Source organism: Rhinopithecus roxellana, chromosome 13 (assembly GCF_007565055.1).
Source record: "Rhinopithecus roxellana isolate Shanxi Qingling chromosome 13, ASM756505v1, whole genome shotgun sequence".
NCBI classification, from domain to species: Eukaryota; Metazoa; Chordata; class Mammalia; order Primates; family Cercopithecidae; genus Rhinopithecus; species Rhinopithecus roxellana.
In genome coordinates, this window is record NC_044561.1 from 5417208 (window position 1) to 5440797 (window position 23590).

At 52.5% G+C, this 23590-nt stretch overlaps 1 protein-coding gene across 4 annotated transcripts in view; it reads left to right on the plus strand.

The window, feature by feature from the left end:
- The window catches only part of MPPED1 (metallophosphoesterase domain containing 1), a 98017-nt gene that overhangs the window by 54952 nt on the left and 19475 nt on the right, over window positions 1-23590 (plus strand). For all 4 annotated transcript variants that reach the window (XM_030915037.1, XM_030915038.1, XM_010370556.2 and 1 more), the window contains one exon: window positions 10207-10432. In XM_030915037.1, coding sequence (XP_030770897.1) covers window positions 10207-10432 — 226 coding nt within the window. The remainder of the gene's footprint in view (window positions 1-10206; window positions 10433-23590) is intronic.

Below are 23590 nucleotides of genomic sequence, written 5' to 3' on the forward strand. Positions count from 1 at the left end.
ACAGTTTGGATGCTGCCACCTGACGGGCTCACCTCATCCTAACAGTGTTGGTTACCATCGTGGGCCATCTGTTTGGCCTCTGGGGACATCCTGTAGCCGATCACGTAGAAGACCTTTGTTGAGTCATGTGACCTCCCTGGCCCTTGCCAGTGTCGTAAGGGATGATGGAACCTCATGGATTCAGTGGCTGTGTATTGAGTGTCTACTTGTCGCCAAGCCCCGTGCTGGGGGTAGAGTGCTGAACCAGGCGGGGGGCCTTGAAGGGGCTCTCAGGCTGCTGGGGAAGCAGACAAATCAATCCACAGTGATAGCACAGCCTGGTCAGGGCCATGAGAGGCACGTCCCCGGGTGCTTGTTGGGGAGCATCCATCATCCTACTAGGGTTGAGTGAAGAGAAGGGGCTCTTGGAAGCTGTCCTGGAGGAAGCGGCCTTTAGGTTGGCTGAAAAAGAGCAAGTAGAATTGGAGTTGACTCAGAAAGCAGGGCGGGAAGAGGATCCCGGGGTGTGGAACAGCAGATGCAGATGCCAAGAGGCCGTAAGCACCCAGAGGGGTACAGGGTCGGAGGAGGAGGGCTGAGGTCAGAGCACTGCAGGAAGTGTGGTAGCCCCTGGCTGGGGAAGCTAGGGGCCACCAGGGGCCTTTTGTGCACATCTCTGGGCACGTGTGTTCTTCCGGACTGTGACTTCTGAGGAGGTTCCCACAAAGTCCTGCTAGCTACAGGCCGCCTTGATTTTGGGGGAAAAAAACACAGAAAACTTTCGGCCTGAAGTCATATGTGCTTTGCAGTAGCGGTGGAAACAAGCAGTTGAAGATGATTAGGACTGAATGTTCCTGTTTTTAAAACATTTCCCAGGAAAAACAAATGTTTAAAAGTTAAACATTTTGGCTATTAAGATGGAACAGAAGAAAAATCACATTTGCCTTTTAAATCCAGGCACCAGAGCTGAGTCTCGAATCCAGCAGCCTCCCGTGCAGGACCCGTGGAGGCTGGATGAGGCCAGGGGGTCTGCAGCTCATTGGGGTCTGCCGTCCTAGGATGTCTGTTCTATCTGGGGAGTCGTGGCACCGAGCTCTGGGCAGGCAGACCTGGGTTCCAGAGCTGCTATGTGGCCCCAGGCAGGTGACCTGACCTTCCAGAATCTCTGTTCTCATCTCCAACTTCGCAGCTCACATTTCTGGGCTGTGCCGTATGTTGCGGCATTAATCTTCCTGAATAGCCCCAAAATGCAATGAAAATGGCTAACATCCAGGTTACATTAACCTTGCCTTTTATTTTCTGTATTCTGATGCTTTGACATCTGCGGGCCTTGCTGAGCCAAGGGGATTGTCCCTCCCAGGGTTAATCAGTTCCCAGATACAGCAAATAACTACACAAGCCCAACCACTCCACAGTCCACGGTAAAGTGGATAGGGCCACTATCCACCTGCCCTGATCACCCCAGGGGCAGTGCCAGATAGTTAGGGACAGCCCCTGTGTCCCAGAGCCTGCCAGAATTATTCGAACTAGACAGTCCTAAGTCTCTTTCCCTTGCCTTGCCCGACCCTTCCTTTGGAAAACAGAAAACAGGCTCCTGCCCATGTTTCCCCCTCACCCCCAAACTCCTGACCGTCCCTGGTGCTTCCCTGTCTGACCAGGCATGGTGGAGCGTGACTCGCGTTTTTAGAGAACTGTGAGTGTAAGCCTCCTTTGTGACAGTCATTTCTGTGTCCATGTGTCTTATCGAACCTGCTTAAAAACAAATCCCTGCAGAAGTAGAGGTACAGCGTGGGGCTCACGTGTCTTCACCAGCTTGATCATTGTAAGTACTCTGTGGGGAAGCATAAACATGTGTGTTTTACAAATGGGGACACTGAAGCTCAGGGAAGTGAGGGTTCTCATTCTGGCCAGAGAGCCAGTGGGAGGTAGAGATGGGAGTCAGGCTACCCAGCCTGTACCCTTACCCACTCTGCTGCACTGCCTGTCATCTCTGTCATGGGGAAAATGGCCCGTGTCTGCTAGGGGCGTCTGGAAGCATCGAATGCATGTTGCTAGTCGCAGTGCCTGGACAGGGCGCTCAGTGCAGGGTAGCAGAATTCAGCTTCTGCAGGCTGCAGGTGCAGCCCTGCACTGTGTTCCCCTGAACTCAGCCTTGGCTGTTGGCCCAGACATCTTGACTCCAGAGCTCTCCTGCCTGTTCAGGTTACACACAGAATTCCCTTTCTCTGCATGGTCAGCCACGGTCCTCTGTGTGTGCTTGGCCGTGTGATGCTATTCCTGTTGTTCATGTACCGAAGTGCACCAAGACCCCATGGTGGTTCACAGCTGACTCTCGCAGCTTGCTCCATCCCAGTGTGTTTCTAGACCATGCGCCATACCAGGAAGTCTGCTAATGTGAATCTCCTAGACATCGGCAAGTGTTTAAACACAGAACTGTCAAAGACGTACTAAAAATGCAATCAGAGATCGTTATGCTGTCTCTTTATTCCATCCCCCTCTGCTGTGTTCTGCGAGATGGGAATGGGCGGAAGAAGCCATAAGTGGGCATTTTCCTGACTGTCACTGCATTTAGAGAACACTAAAACTCCGCCGGGCTCAATACTTCGCTCCGGGAATGGCATCGATGGTGGAGAAGCTTGCACATATCTTGTTGAATTTAACAGATTATGCAGTTTGGAGGCAGCACTTTCTGTTAAATAGGATGGGTAAGTGTTAGCGATAAAGAATTGTAACCTTTTGGAGGGAGATTCATCGTGGAAGCACAAAAAGCAGAGACTTCCATGTGCGTCCCCCTCTGCCCTGTGTGGCAGCCGTGCTTGCTGCGGTGTGGAATCTGTGTGTGGATGCACAGCTATTTGAATACACGTAAGTGGCAAATGAAAAGTTAAAACAGTAGGGCCATCCTCTAGTGCTCTCCTGGTTAATACTTAAACATCTTTTCACCAAGAAATCCATGGCTAGCAAATGCCAGGATCTTGAATGATCTGGCTGGGGGAAAAAGGAGGCATTTGGGGAAGATGGCTTGAATATTTTCATGGAGAATACGAATGTGTAGCGTTGCTCCCCAGCTCTGAAAAGCAAGAGGAGGTAGGACTGGTTTTGGCATCAAGGACCTGGTGCTTGTGGCAGAGGCGGGGAGATCAGCATCCTCGCCCACCTAGCAGAGCCCGACTGGCGTGTCTCCAGTTTCAGGGTCTGACCGGTGCCACAAGTCCCTGCTCCACTCTTCCGAGATGCTCTCATACCCTTCCAGCCCCCTAAACTGTCTACTCATCAGGCATGTCCTACCAGAGGCTGGTTATTGTTCGGACATCTCTGAGGCAGGAGACCAGGGTTCAAGTCCTAGCCCTACACTGTCTTGCTGTGTGACCTTGGACAAGTCTCTTCCCCTTTCTGAGCTCCAGTTTCCTCCTGTCCAGTGAGCGGCATGGATTAGGAGATCTGCGGGCCTCTTTGTGGTGTCTGGTTCATGACTGTGTCCCCAGCGGAGCCTCGCCGGGGTCTGGAACGTGGGAACATTGGGCTCATGTTTAATCAGGGTTCATGAAGAGCTGACCAGGGCTGGGGGCTTTGCAGTGGATCCAACTTCAGGGAAGAAAGTGGGCATTTAGCCTAAGGGGCATTCAGGATAGGCTCAGTGGATTCTTAGCTTCCGTTGGGTTGATGAGGGGAGGTGGATAAGAAAAGGCATTTGGACCCATCTGTGCCCTTGCTGAGCCTTACCAAGGCAAGCACAGCCCCCAGCACCCTCACTGCTGTCTACCGTGCCCAGCCCAGGGCTGCTGTGTGGAGACGCGTTTTCTTTCGGCTTCCCCAGGTTGTATCCATCTTTGGTTCAGGGGGTCACGTTATGTTCTGGTCTCCAGGGTTGGTGCTGCCTAATCTCTTTCCACTCCTGCTTGGAGAACAGTTGCTTTCCCAAGGTTCAGGTGCTTCTGGTGGCTTCTCAGGCAGCTCTCCTCAGGGCCATGGGGAAGCATCCCTGTGTGTCAGCCATCTTATCTGCTGCAGGGAGGAACAGCAGCAGGAAAGGGCAAAGAGAACAACATCCATTTCCTCTGTGTTCAGTGCAGGCATTAGGCGGAAGAGTTTGTATTCATCTAATTTTTCCCCATAAAGTCCCTGCAAATCAATTAGTTGGCTGAGGTCCCCAAAACACTCCCCTCATTCACTGTTTAGATGGAGGGTTGTGATGAAACTAAGCAAGAGAGCCTCTCATGATTGGTCACTGGGAATTTTATCCATGTTCGGGTTGGTAAGAACTGCAGGGTGATGTGAACACTAGAAAACTAATGCAGCCTTAGGCTCTAACAATAGAGGTAGCAGCCCTAGAACAGAGCAGGAGACTCCTCCTCCCCACTCTGTGATGGTCAGGCCGTGCCGGAACTTCCGTTCTTTGTCCCCCGTACCCACCTGCAAGAGAGCAGGTTTAATTGGAGAAGATTCAGAGATGGACAATCAAGATTGTGGGTAAGGAGGGTGAGTCTGAAAAAAATGTCCTACCAGGGACAGTTGGAGGAAACATTTGAGGAAAAGGGACGACACGGAGGTCAGTTGGTGTAAAGGAGACAGTCAGACCCAGCTAAGGATGGACTGATTGATAAATGCATCCATCCACCCATCTGTCAGTTCATCTATCCACCCATCTATGTATGCATCTATGTATCCATCTATCTATAAACCATCTATGCATCCATCTGTCTATATATGCATCTGTATATTCATACATATATAAAGCATCCATCCATCCACCCATCCATCCATTAAACCATCCATCCATCCATCCATCCATCCATCCATCCATCCATCCATCTATATGTGCATCCATATATCCATACATATATAAAGCATCCATCCACCCACCCATCCATTCATCCATAAACCATCCATCCATCCATCCATTCATCCATCTCTATATACATCTATATATCCATACACATATAAAGCATCCATCCATCCATAAGCCATCCATCTATCCATTCATCCATCCATGTATGCATCTATATATCCATCCATCTACGAAGCACCCATTCATCCACTCATCCATCCGTCTATCTATAAACCATCCATTCATCCATCCATCTATAAACCATCCATCCATGTGTGCATCTATATATTCATCCATCTATAAACCATCCATTCATTCATCCATGCATGCATCCATCTATCCATGTGTGCATCCATATCTATAAACCATTCATCCATCCATGCATCCATCCATCCATCTACAAAGCACCCATTCATCCACTCAATCTATCCGTCTATCTATAAACCATCCATTCATCCATCCATCCATCCATCCATCCATCCATCCATCCATCTATAAACCATCCATCCATGTGTGCATCTATATATCCATCCATCTATAAACCATCCATTCATTCATCCGTGCATGCATCCATCTATCCATGTGTGCATCCATAGCTATAAACCATCCATGCATCCATCCATCCATTTACAAAGCACCCATTCATCCACTCATCCATCTGTCTATCTATAAACCATCCGTTCATCCATCCACCCATCCATCCATCTATAAACCATCCATCCATGTGTGCATCTATATATCCATCCATCTATAAACCATACATTCATCCATCCATGCATGCATCTGTCTATCCATGTGTGCATCCATGTCTATAAACCATTCATCCATCCATGCATGCATCCATCTATCCATGTGTGCATCCATAGCTATAAACCATCCATGCATCCATCCATCCATCTACAAAGCACCCATTCATCCACTCATCCATCTGTCTATCTATAAACCATCCGTTCATCCATCCATCCATCCATCCATCTATAAACCATCCATCCATGTGTGCATCTATATATCCATCCATCTATAAACCATCCATTCATCCATCCATGCATGCATCTGTCTATCCATGTGTGCATCCATATCTATAAACCATTCATCCATGCATGCATGCATGCATGCATCCATCCATCCATCCACTGAGAGTCAGGGTAGCATGATGGTGCAGAGTGCACCTCAGGATACTGCCATAGGGTCTACCAAATGTCCATTGTCCTCTGTAATTGTCAGTCATTTTGCTATTGATTTGTGTGATCTTATGCAACCTCTCCCTGGGCCTCAGTTTTCTCTGATGTAACCTGGGGATAGTAACAGTTAAGTGTCTGTGAAGGTTATGCACAGCTGGTGAACTGCCAAGTCCAGGTGGACATCCACAGGCATACTCGTGACTTTGGACTCAGAGGGATGTGGTGCTGGACAGTTTCTGTGTCATAAGTGGATGTCCCTTTGCCTCCAAGCCATGGAACAGACAGTGTTTGAGGGTGTCACCCCAGCAGGTGGTGGCTCCTGCCCTGCTGCCCAGCTTTATGTACAGGAGCTTGGCCTTGTGCCCCATCCACCCTTTTCTGGGAGGGAAGAAGCCTCAGTCATCCGCTGCTGAGGTGAGAAGAGGAGGGGAGAGCTGACAGCTTCTGTGCCCCGCCCAACCCCCAGTAGTCGGGAGCTGCAGAAATAAATGGAACTGTACAGTTGGAGTAATTTGCTAATTTGCTTAAGTAACACCTCCAGTCCAAGACATGACGTAAATACCTGAGTGCGGGCTCCACATCCCCAGCTTGGGCGGCAGGATGGATGGGTGATCTGAAGTGGAAATGCGGTGAATCAGAGCCGAAGGCAGTGATGGTGGCCACCCCTGACCTGAGCTGGGGGTTCTGGCTGCCTCCTTGCTGCAGTGTGTTTGGGGAGGGGCTCGATGAGGGGTTGCACACTGACTCTGGGTCTGCTGGCCTTGGAGGAGTCTGAGGCACCCGTCCAGAGGTGTGGGGTCAGCTGGACCAGCGTCCCCTCCACAGCCGTGGGGCCTGGGTGGGTTTCCCAGCCTTTGAGCCTCATTCTCCTCAGCTGCAAAGAGGAGATAATAGAACCAAGTACCTTGGGGGTGCTCTAGGGAAATGAGAGCTCAGCTCTCCACCAGGGGCCCGGAAGTGGCCATCTTTCCTGCTGTGTCCTCCCCGGCCCACCGCCAGCTGCTCAGGCCCACGCAGTCCTCTTCCCTCCTCTCCGCAGTCTGAGCCTCACCGGAGAGGGCTTCTCCATACCATGCCTGGTCGCACTGTGGGGCTGTGGGCGGCTTCATTCGCCAGACTCCTGCTGGGGCCTGCTAGGGACAGAGCTGGGGGAAGCAAACACGTCTGCCTCCATGTTCTTGGAGCTCTCCCAAGAGCACAGCAAGCAGAGCTCCCAGCACTCCTGGGCCAGGGTGGGCCCTGATGAACAAGAGGAGGGTCGGGGAGGTGGAAGGGGCTTGGAGAATCTCATCCCAGCAGCCTGATTGGAAGAACCTCAGACCAGGGCCAGGCTGTTCCCTTCACGTGCCCAGGGACAGAAACCCAAATGCCTGTTAGGAGTGGGCAGTACCTTCAAATGAATGAAGCGGACTAGGTGTGAGACGGTAGGGACAGGTGGGGACTGGGGCCAGCTGGATGCATTCATCCTGTCCAAGGGGACACAGACACTCAGCACTTCCTGACTGGACTGGGATGGCCAGAGGTTAAATTGTATTTATTCCTTTATGTTTAGAAAACAGAAGTAATGAAGTGTTATTAGGAATGTCTCAGATTTTTTATGTTGGCAACAAGTTCAAGTTTTAAAAAAAAAGTTGTGCCAAACAAAATATGTCTGTGGGTGGGTCTGGTCTGCCTGCTTCTAGTTTGCAAACTGCGGCCCAGGGAAGCTCTTTGGTTTTTTTGAATATCAAAAGTTTTGTACATTGATTATCTTCTATAATATCAGAACAGTCCTGCAAGGTAGCTGTTACTTTTCTCATTTTACAGGTGAGGAAACTGAGGCACAGGGAAGCTAAGTCGTACAGCTTGTTGGTGGCACAGTGGGTCTGGGATCTAGGCTGCTGGAGCTGAGATTCTGTGGCCTGCTATGTACCAGTGGCCCCCCACCCTGGAGTTGATAAATCCTGAAGAAGAAAGAGCAGTGCTCTCTCAAACCTGTAAAGCAGTCTGGGGTGGTCGGTGAGTCAGCTATGAGTAGATTGGGATTTTCTTCCTGTTTTGCAGAAAACTTCTGTCTCACCTCAGGGCTCCCTTTCTCACTGCCCTGGCCTACCCTCCCTGGCCAGGCTGGGAACTGGTCATTTGCTGTGGCCATAGGGCATGTGGTTAGACAGACGGCGTAGGTCTTATCTAGCTGGGAGTAGAGAAGAAGCTTATGAAGGGGCTCTGGACTCTTCTATTTCATTGCAATTAGGATATAATAATGGCTGTAGTTATAGGACATGCGCTGCGGTAAACCTCACTCTGCCCTTCCCGGGAGCTCACATAAGGGATGGGGAGGCGAGCTCTTCCTAGAGTGCTTCCTGAGAGCTGTGTGTGATGGCACATCTTCTGAGTCTCAGCCCATATTGCGAGCATCCGTTTCCAATAAGAAAACCAATCCTTAGTATTTGGAGCAGAGGCATTTCTGGAGTTAGGTTCCCCATGGAATGCTCACACAGCGGGAGAGGTAGAGGTTTTGGTCCTGGCGGAAAAGGCTCTGCTGTTCCTGGGTTGCTGTGTTGTCCCAGGGGACAGAGCATGGTGCCCGTGCTGCTGGGCATTGCCCAGGAGGGTGAGGAGTGAAGGGGGTGTCAGGGAAGGGGCTCAATGGAGCCTGACGGCCAGAGGAGTGTTCGAGCACCTTGCCTTGTGTGTGACTTAGCAGATGAAGGTCATGGTCTCCCAGGGATAGAGGGGATGCCTCACGAGGTGTCGGTCTGTTAGCCACAGTTACTGCTTTGTGAACTGGTTGTGAAATGTCACCATTTTCCTGTCTGGGCCCCCATCTCCCCAAGGCCCCTGTGCTGTGCTGGTGCCTTCATATGCTACTTGCCTGACCCACCAGGGCACTCTCCGCCCAGGAGGGGCCGGGAGAAAGGCTTGGGTCTCCAAGTGCACTTTCAACATTTCATTTTTTATCTAAATCAGGGCTTACAGGTACCATCTGGACTCTCCAGGCCCATGAAAGCCCAGCAGCTGAGGCTGGTGGGGACTGGGGAGTCAGGGGCCCCAGCCTGGGGTCAGGCTGGCTCTCAGATGGAGTAGGGGGCACAGGGGCGAGTGGCATTTACTGAGACCGAAGAGCCGTGGTGGTCTTTTTTTTTGTTTTGTTTTGTTTTTGTTTTTTTTTTTTTTTGAGACGGAGTCTCGCTCTGTCGCCCAGGCTGGAGTACAGTGGCCGGATGTCAGCTCACTGCAAGCTCCGCCTCCCGGGTTTACGCCATTCTCCTGCCTCAGCCTCCCGAGTAGCTGGGACTACAGGCGCCCGCCACCTCGCCCGGCTAGTTTTTTGTATTTTTTAGTAGAGACAGGGTTTCACCGTGTTAGCCAGGATGGTCTCGATCTCCTGACCTCGTGATCCGCCCGTCTCGGCCTCCCAAAGTGCTGGGATTACGGGCTTGAGCCACCGCGCCCGGCCGAGCCGTGGTGGTCTTGTTCCTGTCCAGAAATCAGCCCCCAGCCAGTCTCCTGGGTGGCAGTGCACACTCCTGCCTAGGGCATCTGTAAAACTGGACCCCAGAGAAAGATGTGTGCCTTGGAAGAACTACCCAAAAGTTTGCACACGGCAAAGCTAAAATGACACTATTGTCATTCGGTGGCTGTATACATAGACATTTTTGTTTTGATTCCATCTAGAGTGCATTTTGGCTTTGAATTTCCATGGCAATAGGGGTAGGCCCTATCATGTTTCCTGAGTGTGGGGTCTCCAAACCTTTGAACTGGATTCTGCAAAGACCTTGCGATTCCTTTCGGAAAATGGAGGATAAAGAGTTCCAGATACCCAGGGGGTAGGGGCCTGGGACCATGAGGCTGGTGATAGCTAGGACTGGGGGTGCAGGTTGAGGGGTCTTCTTCCAGTAGACAGCTAGTCCAGAAAGAAGAAACAGAGGCAGAGAAGTCCCAGGATAAGGCCAGGCACTCTGCAGCTTAGCGGCCTGGGAGGAACCTGTCCAGCCTCCTCCCGATGATCTCAGGGGCCGATGGCCAGTGGAGGCCTGGGCAGGCAGGACCATGGGGACAGTGATCGGGCTGCTGCCTCCTCTGATCTGATGAAGACGCCTGTTGGGGGCCTGGCAGCAGGTACCCCGTCAGCGATTCCAGCAGTTTCTTCCTGGCCGCCCCTCTCTCAGCCATGCTGTGGCTTCTGGAAAAGCTGACAGCTGTGTGCTGCGTGTCTGTCTGTGTCCGCCCCTGCAGGCAGCCTGCCCTACGAGTACAAGATCGTGATCGCAGGCAACCACGAGCTGACCTTTGACCAGGAGTTCATGGCCGACCTCATCAAGCAGGACTTTTACTACTTCCCATCTGTGTCGAAGCTGAAGCCGGAGAACTATGAGAACGTGCAGTCGCTGCTGACCAACTGCATCTACCTTCAGGACTCGGAGGTCACCGTGCGGGGCTTCCGGATCTATGGCTCCCCATGGTGAGTGAGCCTGGGCACTGGTCCTGCCTGCTGGCGAGACCAGAGCTGAGGCTGAGTGCAGGGGGCGTAAGGGATGGGAGAAGCAGCAGGGAGCTCCGGATGCGAGGCTCAGTACTGAATCTTGCCCCCTCACCCTCTGTGTGAACCTAGGCAGGTGACTGCTGCTCTCTGGGCCTCTCTTCCCCTATATCTCACTGAAAATAGTATTATCAGCTGTATCCTGTGTTATGCTGTGCGCAATACTAGCTCACCTACAGGCAGGTACTATTATCTGCATTTCACGGGTGAGAAAACTGAGGCCCAGAGTGGGCGAGGACCTTGCCAAAGGTCACACAGCTAGGAAGGGGCAGAGCTGGGATTAAACCCAAGCGATTTGGTTCCAGAATCCCTGCCTTTAATGAATATTCTGTAATGCTAGGAGTCTTTCTCTAATGCTGTCTTCCTGCTCCACACAAAAAAGATGCATATGTCAGGGGCTGGGAGAAATGATGATGGTAATAATGATGATATTGGTGGTGATGGTGATGATGGTGATGCTGATGGTATAGTGATGATGATGGTGACAATAATGGGGATGGTGGTGACGGTGATGATGGTGGTGGTGATGGTGGTGATGGTGATGGTGATGATGACGGTGATGATAGTATGGTGATGATGCGATCATGGTAATGATGATGGTGGTGATGATGATGCTATAATGGTGATCATGATGATGCTGATGGTGATGATGGTAATGATGATGGTGGTGATGATGGTGAGAATGATGATTGTGATGATGGTGATGGTGGTGTGATCATAATAGTGAGCGTGGTGATGGTGATAGTGATGATGGTTGTGATGGTGATGATGGTATGGTGATGATGGTGATGATGATAGTGGTGTTGATGGTGGTGGTGGTGGTGATGATGGTGTGATGATGGTGATGATGATGATGGTGATGCTGATGCTGATGGTGGTGATGATGGTGATGATGATGGTGGTGTTGGTGGTGATGGTGATGATGGTGTGATGATGGTGATGATGATGATGATGGTGATGCTGATGCTGATGGTGATGATGGTGGTGATGATGGTATGGTGATGATGTGATGATAGTAATGAGGAGGATGATGGTGGTGATGGTGATGATGGTGGCAATGATGATGGCGGTGAGAATGATGATGGTGATGATGATGGTGATGATGCTGGTGTGATCATAATGGTGAGGGTAGTGATGGTGATAATGATGATGGTGATGATGCTGGTGTGATGATGATGGTGAGGGTAGTGATGGTGATAATGGTAATGGTGGTGATGATGGTGGTGTGATAATGATGGTGAGGGTGGTGATGGTGATGATGATGGTGATAACGGTGGTGTTGGTGATGATGATGGTCTGGTGATGGTGATGGTGATGATGATGGTGGTGTGATGATGGTGAGGGTGGTGATGGTGATGATGGTGATAATGGTGGTGTTGGTGATGATGGTATCGTGATGGTGATGGTGATGATGATGATGAAGTAGAAGGCAATGGTGATGATGATAATGGTGATGGCAGGAAGTAATTTCCGAGCAATTACAGTAATCTATGCCCTAGGCTAAAGGCTCCATAAACCTTATCTCTAATCCTTACTCAGCCCTGTGAGGATTAATTTATTATCCCTATTCTATAGGTGGACAGAATGATCGGCCACAGGGTGTCCAGTGCTGGCAGGGTGAGACTGGCTTCAAACATGGAAGGGCAAGATCACATATGCTTAAAAGTGTGGCTTGATCCTGGAAGGCTCCCTGGAGGGTATGGAGTGACCTGAGCCTTGAGGGAAGAGAAAGGCATTCACAGGCAGGGGGAGTAACGTGGTCTGAGGCTGCACGATCAGGAAGCAGCACAGTCAGCGAGGCTAAGGAGCCCTTTAGAGGCACAAAGGGCCTGCCTGGGTGGAGAGACTTCAGAGAGAGCTACTGCCAGCACAGAGCATCTGGGAAACCCCTGGGCTGCCCTGGTTGGTGGCTGGAGGCTGTGGGCAGATTTAGGACCTGGTCTCATCTTGCCATGGCCTTCTCATGGAGCAGCGGGGAGGGCTGGGAGGTTCAGGGCTGTTTCCTCTTCCCTGGCCTTGGCAGGTGCTTGCTGTCATCTCCTTGGACCTCACGATGTACAGGTTCTTGGTGAATCCTCCCTGCAGACAGTGAGGTCACAGACAAGGACCTTTGGGCACTCAAGGATGTGATGAGGTCAGTGCCAAGGACAAGGAGAGGAGGGGAGATGGTTGAGTCTGCCTGACAGGCCACTAGAGCTCAGATCTGGAGAAGTCTGATAGGCCGAAGACCAGGAGGGCAGTCTAGGAGGAGGATCGGCAAGCAACAGCCTGGGGGTGAGCCAGGCATGATGGAAAGTCTGGAGTGTCAGGTGTGTGTGGGCAGGTGGGCAGGTGGGGTCAGCATGGTGAGAGGCGGAGGCTTGCAGTCCCTGGGAATCTGGACTGATCTCTGCCCAGTGGTTTTTACCCGTCTCCTCAGCAAACTGCTTTTTTGATTAGGTTAGATTTTGTAGAGGTTAAGAGCATGGCTCTGGAGCCCAACTGTTTGGGCTCAAATCTTGGCCTCACCTTTTTTTTTTTTTTTTTTTTTTGAGATGGAGTCTTGCTCTATCGCCCAGGCTGGAGTGCAGTGGCGTAATCTTGGTTCACTGCAACCTGCACCTCCCGGGTTCAAGCAACTCTCTGCCTTAGCCTCCCGAGTAGCTGGGATTACAGGAGCCTGCCACCATGACCGGCTAATTTTTGTATTTTTAGTAGAGATGGGGTTTCACCATGTTGGCCAGGCTGGTTTCGAACTCCTGACCTCAGGTGATCCGCCCACCTTGGCCTCCCAAAGTGCTGGGATTACAGGCGTGAGTCTTTGTGCCTAGCCAGACTCATCTTTTACTAGTTGTGTGATGCTGGGTGAGTCACTTAACCTCTCTGTGCCTCAGTTTCCTCCTCTGCAAAATGAGAGTGAGAGTGTGGCTCCTCCAGAGGGTGGTTGTAAGGCTGCCAGGAGGGTTCGGCTGAGCCTGGTGCCACTACAGAGACCTCATTCTTGTTGTTTGCTGCAGAGCTTACTCTTCCAGCATAGCTTTGCTCAGCACCCAGTGTGTTGGGTGGAGGATGGTGGGGAGGAGGGCTACCAGGCATCACTCAGGGTTTTGCCCACTCCCCCACACAGTGCAGCTCTGTGCACCCCACAGCTGGGCTCTGAAGAGCCCCTTTGACCACTGGCTCCCTGGGCTCAGGAGCAAACTAAAGTCCAGGAGTGGGCCCTGCCCTTGGCCGTCTGCCAGCGGAGGCCAAGTCCTGGCACTGCTGTGGTCATGGGCCTGAGGACCAAGTGAGACCGGCCTGTGGTCCTGCTGTGGTCCAGCTGCTCTGAGTTCCAGCCACCAGTGACTTCTGGTTTTGCTTCTGTGTCTTCCAGTGTGAGCAGTTCTGGGCTCTCCCATTCCTGGTTACCCCCAGGGTCTGAGCACAAGCAGGCGGTGTCATTTCTTTCTCCCTGACCCCCTACCCGCTGGGTGCACACACAGAGCCTGTGCCATGCTAGGGAGTGGGAGAAGCCGAAGGACAGACAAGGGAACTCGAGCCCAGGAGATGGGTTCAGGGGCCGCGTGACCCTGCCCCAGAAAGGGTTTGGTGAGATCCAGGAGGGGCTCCCTGTTGGAGAGGGCATTTGAACTGGGGCCAAAAGAGGCATGAGATTTCCACAGGCACAGGAGGCAGGGGAAGACCCACATGTCTGAACCTCTGTTATGTACCAGGCTCTGTGCCAGGCTCTTGGGTCGTGTCGCTTGACAACCCTTAACACCAAGGGCTGCATGCCCCCTCCTCTCCGTCCCACAAGGGAGGCTGTGAGCTGATGCTCCTCCTGTTCCTCTCAGGCCCTGGCTGGGGCTGGGAGCAGGTGGTAGAGGTGAGACCTGGGCTCATTTGCTGGGCAAGTTTCACTCAGTTTCCAACTGGTGTGAGCAGATTGCCTGCGTCTGCCGCTGTGGTGCCACGGAATGGACGCCAAGCCACCCTGGCCTCTACCGTCCCCTGGGAGGCTGGGTCCCTGCCACCATGCCCCAGCAGAGAGTGTCTGGGAAACCCCTGGGCTGCCCTGGTTGGTGCCACATGGTGACCACCTGGTGGCTGGAGGCTGTGGGCAGATTTAGGACCTGGTCTCATCTTGCCACAGCCTCCTTATGGAGCAGAGGGGAAGGTGGGGAGGTGCAGGACTGTCCCATCTTCCCTGTCCTCGGCAGGTGCCTGCTGTCATCTCCCTGGACCTCATGATAGATACAGTCTCAAGGAACCTTCCCTGCAACCTGTGAGGTCCCAGACAAGGGCCTTTGAGTACTGGAGGCTGTTCAAATTGGGAAACCACCACTTTTCAGCTGTGTGACTTTGGGCAGGTGGCTCAGCTTCTCTGGTCTTTCTCTGTACTGGGGAAATGATAGTGCCTGCCTTGTTGGGGGGTTGTGAGGTCTGCGTGGGCCCATCCAGGTGAAGGCCTGGCTCAAAGGAAGGCCCTGGAGAATGGCTGCGGTCATTTATTATCAGTGGGGTGCTCCTTGGGGAGCCAGGAAGAGAATAACCATTTAGTTTTATTCTACAAACTCCAAGGCAGGGCTAGGCCTGCAATTACCCCATTTTACAGAAGGGCAGGTAGAGGTCCAGGGAGGGATGTGGCTTGCCCAGGGCACCTGGGGGGGTGACCCTTCAGGCTCCCGGTCCTAGCTCTTCCTGCTCCAGGGCAGAGGCCATTCAGTGGCCTTTCTGAATGTCTCCCGTGTGGCAGGTCTCCGTCCTCAGAACAGCCTTTGGGTGCACATGGGCCCTTTTGGCCCCCTGAGGAGACTGAGGCCTGGGGATCGAGCTGATGTCCTCATGCCCTCAGGAATAAACTTGTTAATTCATTTATCAAGGTTGTACGGAGTGCCAGGGAGACCCTGGGGACATGGTGTGGACAGACAGACGCCGCTGCCTTCATGGGATTTACATTCTCATGGGAGACTGTCAACAGCTAATTCCATCATCAGTAAGAACCATGAAGGAGGGGCCTTGGGTGCTGGGGTTAGGGGAGGCTTCCTGTGGGAAGAGCCAGAGGCTGAATAGATACAGGAAGCTAAGTGCAGGTGAAACGGTGTGGCAGGCAGAGGAAACAGCCTGGGCAAAGGCCAGGAGGCTTGAGAGGGCCTGGGGCATTTTGGGGACCGCAGAGCTGAGTGTGGCTTCCAGGGGTCTGGGTGGATGACAGCAAGAGAGCAGAGGCTGGGCAGCCAGATCGTGTTGGTGCCGCCAGAATCCAGGTCCCTGGCCATACCCCCATCCACCCACCATGCTGCTGGTAGCCAGGACTTTGCAGGTCAGCCTTCACCCTTGAGGGTGTCAGGTAGCCTCTCTGAGCCTGGGCTTCCAAGCAACTGGGAAGGTGACATGACGTGATCTGGGGAGCGCAGGACACTACCCTGCGAGAGTCTCTCGGTGGAGAGGGACACTCAGCTGCCGGTATCCCCAGGTGATGCTAGAAGCGACACAATTGGAAGTGGCATTAACCAGCCCCTAAAAAAGTATTTACAGCAAAAGAACCCCCCGGCCTGGCTGCCAATCCTGCCTGGTGTTGAGTGGGGTGTGGGGGTTGTGCACCCCCTCCCCAGCTGTCTGTCGAAGTTCTGGCTGGGGCACTCCGCGCCCCTGGCGCCGGCCGCCTGCGCATATGGCGGCTCTTTCAGGGGGTGCAGGTGACAGAGCTGCTTGTGATCATTGGGAAGTTCAGATGTTCCAGATTTTCCTTTTCTTTCCCCTCTGCCCTCAACATATTGGCTACCACGTGGACTACAGGAGGCATTCCCTCCAGCTTTAGAAGCACAGTTAGACCAGCAGGCAGGGAGCAGGGATGGAATAAACACTAGCAACGAGTGACCTAATAGCTGCTGCAGCTGGTCATGTGGGCAGGGCCGACCGGGTTGAGAGGCAGATGTATTCACCATGTGGCCCTAGGAGGTAGACGGCAGAGCAGGGGACAGAGGCAAGTGACAGGAGGCAGTCTCAGCAGTGCGGGAAGACTCCTCCATAGGCAGGAGTCCAGGGGAGAGGTGATGTGGCCTTACCAAGTAGTGAGCTGCCCATCGTGAGGGGCATGCAAGCAGGGGGTCTGCTGTGGGTGGGCCTAGTGTCCTTCCAGCCCCCTCCCCCTTACAGGGCCACAGTTCCTCTGCCTGTGGCTGGCAATTCCCCCTTAAGCAGAGGGATGCATGGGCCCATTCCTGGGAGGTCCTCTCTCTGCTAGACTTGGAGGCTAGCCTTGATATTGAGGGCTTTACATAGCAAGCTAGGAAGGGGAAGCAAAAAGCAAACATATGGTTATAGCAACTGGCTTTTCTTCTGCTACCACTAAGAGATACTCTGTTTGGGAGATTGGTGGGTCAGATTTTCTTTTTCCCTGGAGATGGGGTCTTGCTCTGTCGCCCTAGCTGGAACAGTCACAGCTCACTGCAGCCTCGACTGCCTGAGCTCAAGTGATCCCCCCACCTCAGCCTCCCAAGTAGCTGGGACCACAGGTATGTACCACCACGCCCGGCTGATTTTTAAAACTATTTGTAGAGATGGGGCCTCATGATGTTGCCCAGACTGATTTCAAACTCCTGGGCTCAAGCAGTCCTCAGTGGCTAGATCGTAATGGTTTTGACTTCCTTGCTTGTTGAGTCACACATTCTGAGGCCCATTGTGGTTTGTCATGTGCCTGGCTCTATGCAGGGCTTGGGAGACCCTGAAATGGATCAAGCCTGCCTCCCAGGAGCTCAGGTTTGACAAGGGCCTATAACTATTGGGAGCAGGGGCCTGTGACTGTTGGAGTCCTCTGCTTACCCAGCCTTTGCACAAGCCAGATCCCCTGCTCAGTGCTTGCTCACATGTTCTCATTCAGTCCTTGCTGTGGGTTGATTCTCATGGGTGTGTGCTGGTGCAGTGTCTCTGGGTGGTTTTCATTTGCATTCCCCTAATGACCAGTGAGGCTGAGAATATTTTCCCATGTTGATTGGCCACTTAGATTTTCTCTTTTGGGAAGTGCTCAAGTCTTTTGTCCATTAAAAACAATAATTGGGTTGTTTGTCTTTTTCTTACTGGTTCATGGAGATTCTTCATGTATTCTGATTATGAGTATGAGCCTTTTCTCAGTTGTGATGTTACCAATAGCTTTTCCCCCTCTGTGACCTGTCTTTCCCCTGTCTTAGCACAGCCTTCGGGTGAACAGAAGTTTTAAATTTTGGTGTAGTCAAATATCTTTGTGTTTTTCTTTGTGATAAATGCTTTTGGTACCTTATTGCCGTGATCTTCTGTTCTCTGAAATCATGAAGACTTGTTTCTTTTGTGTTGTTGAGATGGAGTCTCACTCTGTCTCCTAGGCTAGAGTGCAATGGCATATCGGCTCATTGCAACCTCTGCCTCCTGAGTTCAAGTGATTCTCCCTCCTCAGTCTCCTGAGTAGCTGGGATTACAGGTAGCTGCCATCATGCCCAGCTAATTTTTGTATTTTTGTGGAGACAGGGTTTCACCATGTTGGCCAGGTTGGTCTTAAACTCCTGACCTCAAGTGATCCACCTGCCTAGGCCTCTCAGAGTGCTGGGATTACAGGCATAAGCCACCTCGCCTGGCCTTGTTTCTATATTGTTTTCCAGAACTTTTGTTGTTTTGCCTCTTATGTTCAGGTGTTGGATCCACTGGAAATGATTGTGTTGATGGTGTGAGGTAGGGATCTTGTTCAGGGTTTTTCCACGTGGACACCCTCCTGGCCCAGCAGCATGTGTAGAAAGCCTGTCCTCTTTACTCCTACCACCGTTATCTGACACATGAGGTCTGTGCCTGGCTTCTCTCTCCTGCTCCGTTGTGCCATTCAGTGTAGGACCACCCTATCTTTATTACTCTGGCAGTTGATTTATGGTCTTTTTATCCTACTAGAGCATTTGAGGCTTCATGGGGGCAGTGACCCAGATCTCCCTTTCTCATGGACCTAACTCCAGTGCTCAGTACAGAGTCTGGCTCCTCTTAATAAGTATTTGTTGGATGAATGAATGAGTGAATGAGTGACCAGATGGATGGATGGCAAGCTGTGGGGACTCAGTTAAAATCCAAGCCTGGTTTATTCTCCTGTGATTGAACCTTTCTGGGGTCTCCTCCCAGGCTTGTCACCAGCTCCCTCCCCTCTGGTTCCTTCTTCTTCTTCTGTGCTGCTCTCTCTAAAGCAAGGCCTGACTGTGCCCCCTGCTGGCTTGCCATGTCACCCCCTTGATACCATCCCCTTAACTCTCAAGCTGAAAGCCAGATGCCCCCTTCTGTGTCCCCTGGATCCTGGGCCCTGCCCTCCAAAGAAGGTCTCCATCACAGTATCATCACTACCAGGGGAAGGACCATAACCACTGCTGCACCCTGCACTTACCAAGTCTTTCAGTCTGTCTGGGCAAGAAGGGATGAAAGTCTCATTAGGGTAGCGTGTTTGTGCTGCCCCCTCCCAGGGTGCGGTGACGTTCCAGGGCTCAGGGAGGCCGTTTGTGGACCCTCAGGTGCAGACGGCGTCGGGCCTTCGCTGAGAGCAGCTTAGCGGAAGGGGGCGGGAACCAACTGCAGGAGAAGAGGAAGAACTCAGCTGGTACAAAATCCTAAGTGTTAAAAAAAATCCGTATACATACCGTATTCATTTATGGGTTTTGGATGCATTTTTTGTTCTCATTTAACTGAAAACGGCCTTGATTTAAAAAAAAGAGTGAGGGAGAGAGTGAAATTGGCACGCAGCGAGTCCATCTGGTCTAATTACTTCTGGTATTTTGAAAGAAGGGATCCAAACCTGCTGAGACATTAAACTTTGAGAAGTGGCTGCCGGGCCCGTTGCTGGGCGTCTGTGCTCGGGTCCTGATTCTCGGCTCAGGGGTTTCACTGTCTCCCAGCAGAGCTGGACCTCACGGCCAGGCAGGGGTGCCAGGATGCCCTGCACCTCTCTGTGGGAGCCAGCGGCCTTGGGTGTCAGCCCTCTTCAAACAGCCAGGGCTGCTCCAGACCATTCTGGAATACATGTCCTGGTACGTGGCTCCCAGCTGTTTAACCTTGGGTCAGAATCTTGGCTTTCTGTGAAATGCCAAGAGGGTTAGTCCCTTTGCAGAACTGCCCTCAGGATTGAAGGAGGTCCTGTGTGTGCACTGTTTGGCACGTGGTGGGCATGCACACGCCTGCTGCTCAACGTTTATGACTGCCCAGGCTAGGGGACAGGGGCTATACAGGTGGTTTGTCTACCGCCCACAGCCATGGGACAGAGCTGCAGCCAGGTGGCCCCTGGGACGAGGCTGGGGTGGGTTGTGGCACTGGCCTTTGACGTTTGTTCCTTCCCTTCCCTTCCCTTTGTGCACTTAGCAGGCCTGCGGGGTGGATGGAGCCAGAACGGAGCAGCCTGGAACTTGAAATCTGTGCCCTGAAAGAGCCCGGGGTCAGGGGTTGATGTGATTGTAGTGACAGTCCCTGTCTTATGCTGGCCCGGAGGCCCTGTCCTCTGAAACAGTCAGGGAGGCCTAGACTCTTGTCCCCATTTTATAGCTGGGGGGTCTGAGACCCCAGCAGGGAAGTGGCTTGTGAGAGGTCCTGCAGGAACTGAACAAGCTGGGTCTGCATGGCAGGGAGGATAGAGGCCCCACCCGGTGTGCACAGTGAGCTGCCAGAATGCTTCTTTCTAACTTTATAAATGTATATTTTAGAGAAAAAACGAGACAGGATGATCTCCCGGCCCCATAGCTTCCTCCTTGTCTCCCACCAGAATGGGGTCGAGTCCTGGAAGTGGAGGGCAGGGTGGCGGGATTCCTGGCCGGCCCTGAAGCAGCCCCCACTCCCTCAGCTGTCACTGCTGATGGGTGACAGTGGTGAGGCTCTTTCTCCCCTCTCTACCCTGCCCCATGGCGTGCTCCACCCAGGCTTCAAGGCTTCCTTCCCAGGAAGCCCCGCGGGGGTTGGTTTGGGCTGCCAGCTTCTCTGCAGCATGCCACGTCCTCGGTGTCTCCTCCTGTCTCTGGGTGAGACACAGGTGGGCCTGGCACTCAGTGCCAAGCTTCTGACCTGGAATCCTTTGCCCTTTCTCTTAAGAACCTTTTAAATCTTTTATAAAACATTTACATTTTAGTCTCCAATAATTCCCTCTGAGGTGTTGGGGTGTTGTCATTTTAGATGGCAGGCTCTTGGCCAGCGAGGTGCAATCTAGGGGAGTCCTGGGCAGGCTGGTTTGGGGTGTGGCTGGTTTAGGAGGTGCAGCCCAGTTTGGGGGTGCTCCCTGGGGGGATTGTGTCTGCCTGAGTCTGTGGGCACATCCTGCAGGGGCCACTGTACGTGAGTTTCTTGGCTCAGGGCTTCCTGGACCACACAGGTCTGCTGGCCTGAGGACAGCCTTGGGGTTCCAGCTCCTGCTTCCTGTGGCCAGTGGGGGCCTTTTCTGTTCTGCTGTTTTCCTGAAGTCCTCTGGGGCCCAGCATACCAAGAATGGAGGGTGAGTCCAACTCCCCATTTAAGTGGCCGAGGCCTCCCTTCTTGCAGCCTCTTAGGGCTATGTCTTCTGGTTCCAGGGGCCAGCAGTCCCCATGCACCTGGGGCAGTGCTGCTTGTGTATCGCCTTGTATTTCTGGGTGGTTCCAGCACAAGGCTGGCCTTCCCCAGTTTGTTTGGGCAGGTGAGGCAAAGACTTTCCCCGCTGCTTCATACCCGAGATCTGCATTCAGCCGACTGCCCCAGTGTGTTGTCCCATGTAATCTGCCTAGCAACGGGCAAGGCAGGATGATCTCCATTCCCATCTTACAGATGGGTCAGGTAAGGCTTGACTAGGTCTAGCACCTGGGTCAAGATCTCAGCCCTAGGAAGAGGCAGCCCCGGGTCTGACTCAGGCGTGTAGACTTGGGCAGCTCCTGGCCTTGGCCGTCCAGTGGGCGGTTTGCTTTGGCAGCTGCTGCCTGGCTTCCCCCAGGCCCAGCCTCTGGCAGTCCCTGCTGAGCTTTGGGCTCCTGGATCCCTGTCCCCTTCTGTGACAGATTCCTCCTGAGCACTGGGTCCTGCATCTGTAAAGAGGACTCTCCCTCTCCCCTTGCGGGGTCCTGGATGGTGAAACAGGGTGAGGGCTGCAGAGCCATGCGGCTGGGGCATTGTGGAGACCTACCTGCCTTGAGCCCAGATCGAGTCAGGAATTGCCCCATCTGCTTAGGGGTGGCTGTAGAGCCTGTCGTCTAGGGCAGGTGTGAGCCCCGCCTGAGCCTCTCAGGGAAATGGGTCATTCTGTGATGGCTGCTTGAGGGGCTTGGGAGCCAGCTGGCACGTGCCATGGGTGAGGAGGCCCAAGGCAGCCAGCAGCGTCCACCCAGAGTGATCCCACGGCCCACCTCCTTCTCCTTCCTGTGCTGGCTTCTTAGAATTCTGAGCCCAACGCTCTGCATCAGTTGAATTCTGATGGAGGCAAAGAAATTTTTCAGTCTCTGGTAGCTTGCTGTGCTGCTTCTACACACACACAGACACAAACTCACATATATTCACACACATGCACATTCATGTACATACACAGACATTGCCATACTATACACACTCACATGCACATTCACACATATACACAATCACGTACACACAGAAACATTCACATACAACATTCACATATACACACATAATTCACACACACCTATACATATACACAAGCATGCATACTCACATACACATCCATACACTCATACACACATGCGTTCACACACACCCACATGCTCATACACACATGCATTCACACACCCCCACATGCTCATACACACATGCGTTCACACACACACGCTCATACACATATGCATTCACACACACACCCACACGCTCATACACATATGCATTCACACCCACACCCACACGCTTATACACACGTGTTCACACCCACACCCACATCCTCATACACATGCATTCACACACCTACACCCTCATACACACATGCGTTCACATACACACACACACACACGCTCATACACACATGCATTCACACACACACACGCTCATACACACATGCATTCACACCCACATGCTCATACACACATGCATTCTCACACACACACACACACCCAGGCTCATACACACATGCATTCACACCCCCCACACCCTTATAAACACATGCATTCACACACACACGCTCACACATGCGTTCACACACATGCTCATACACACATACGTTCACACACCCACACATATTCATAGACACATACACATGGACACACACATTCACACACACATTGATACACATATGAATTCACCCATACATGTATATTCACGTATGCGCACTCACACGAATTCATACACACATTCACACACTAGTAGTCACAAATACATACACATTCACACATTCACACACACACACATTCACACTCACAGTCACACACAGACACCGCCACGATTTCTCTTTTGCCCCCTTCCTATCTTCATCTTCCATTAGCTTGTCCAGATAAAATTGATTTCACGTGGCTGTTTTCCTTTCTAGAAGGCCCCTCAACACACGTGTGCACACTACCCCACATGAGATTAATGTTTGAAACGAATCGTCTGCCTCCTTCCTGCCGCAAAGTCCCAGCGAAACGAAAGATGGATGATTCTGTGCATGGGAAGGGTGGGGAAATTAATTAGGAATGACAAAGGACCCCATTCTTCGGTTCCACTTATCTTGCTGCTGACTTGCCATACGCTGTTGTGTGCCCCGACCAGGTGTGTGATTGACGGGCTTTGGGGACGTGTTGCCAACTCCGCACTGCCCTGCCCCCTACTGGGCAGCCATCGGGCCCCAAGGGCATTGGATCTAGACCCTGCTGTCCATCTGCCCCAGCCTTTGCCTGGGCCCACTGGCCTAGGAGATGCAGAGGGAGGGGTCGGGGCAAACCCCTCTCACCAGGGCTGGGTAGACGACAGAGGAAGTTCGGACAGTGGGAAATCCCCAGGAGATAGCCACCACTTGTGGGGTGAGGAGTCAACACACTGGTCTGCTCTCCATGCAGGCATGCCCTCACTTGGGAACCAGGCGCGTCTCTGACATCTTTGACCCTCAGCTTCCCCGGTTGCAGAATGGGATTACAGCCTCACTGGGGTGCTGGGAGTGTCTGGGGAAGGACTTGAGGCCAACGACAGATGTCA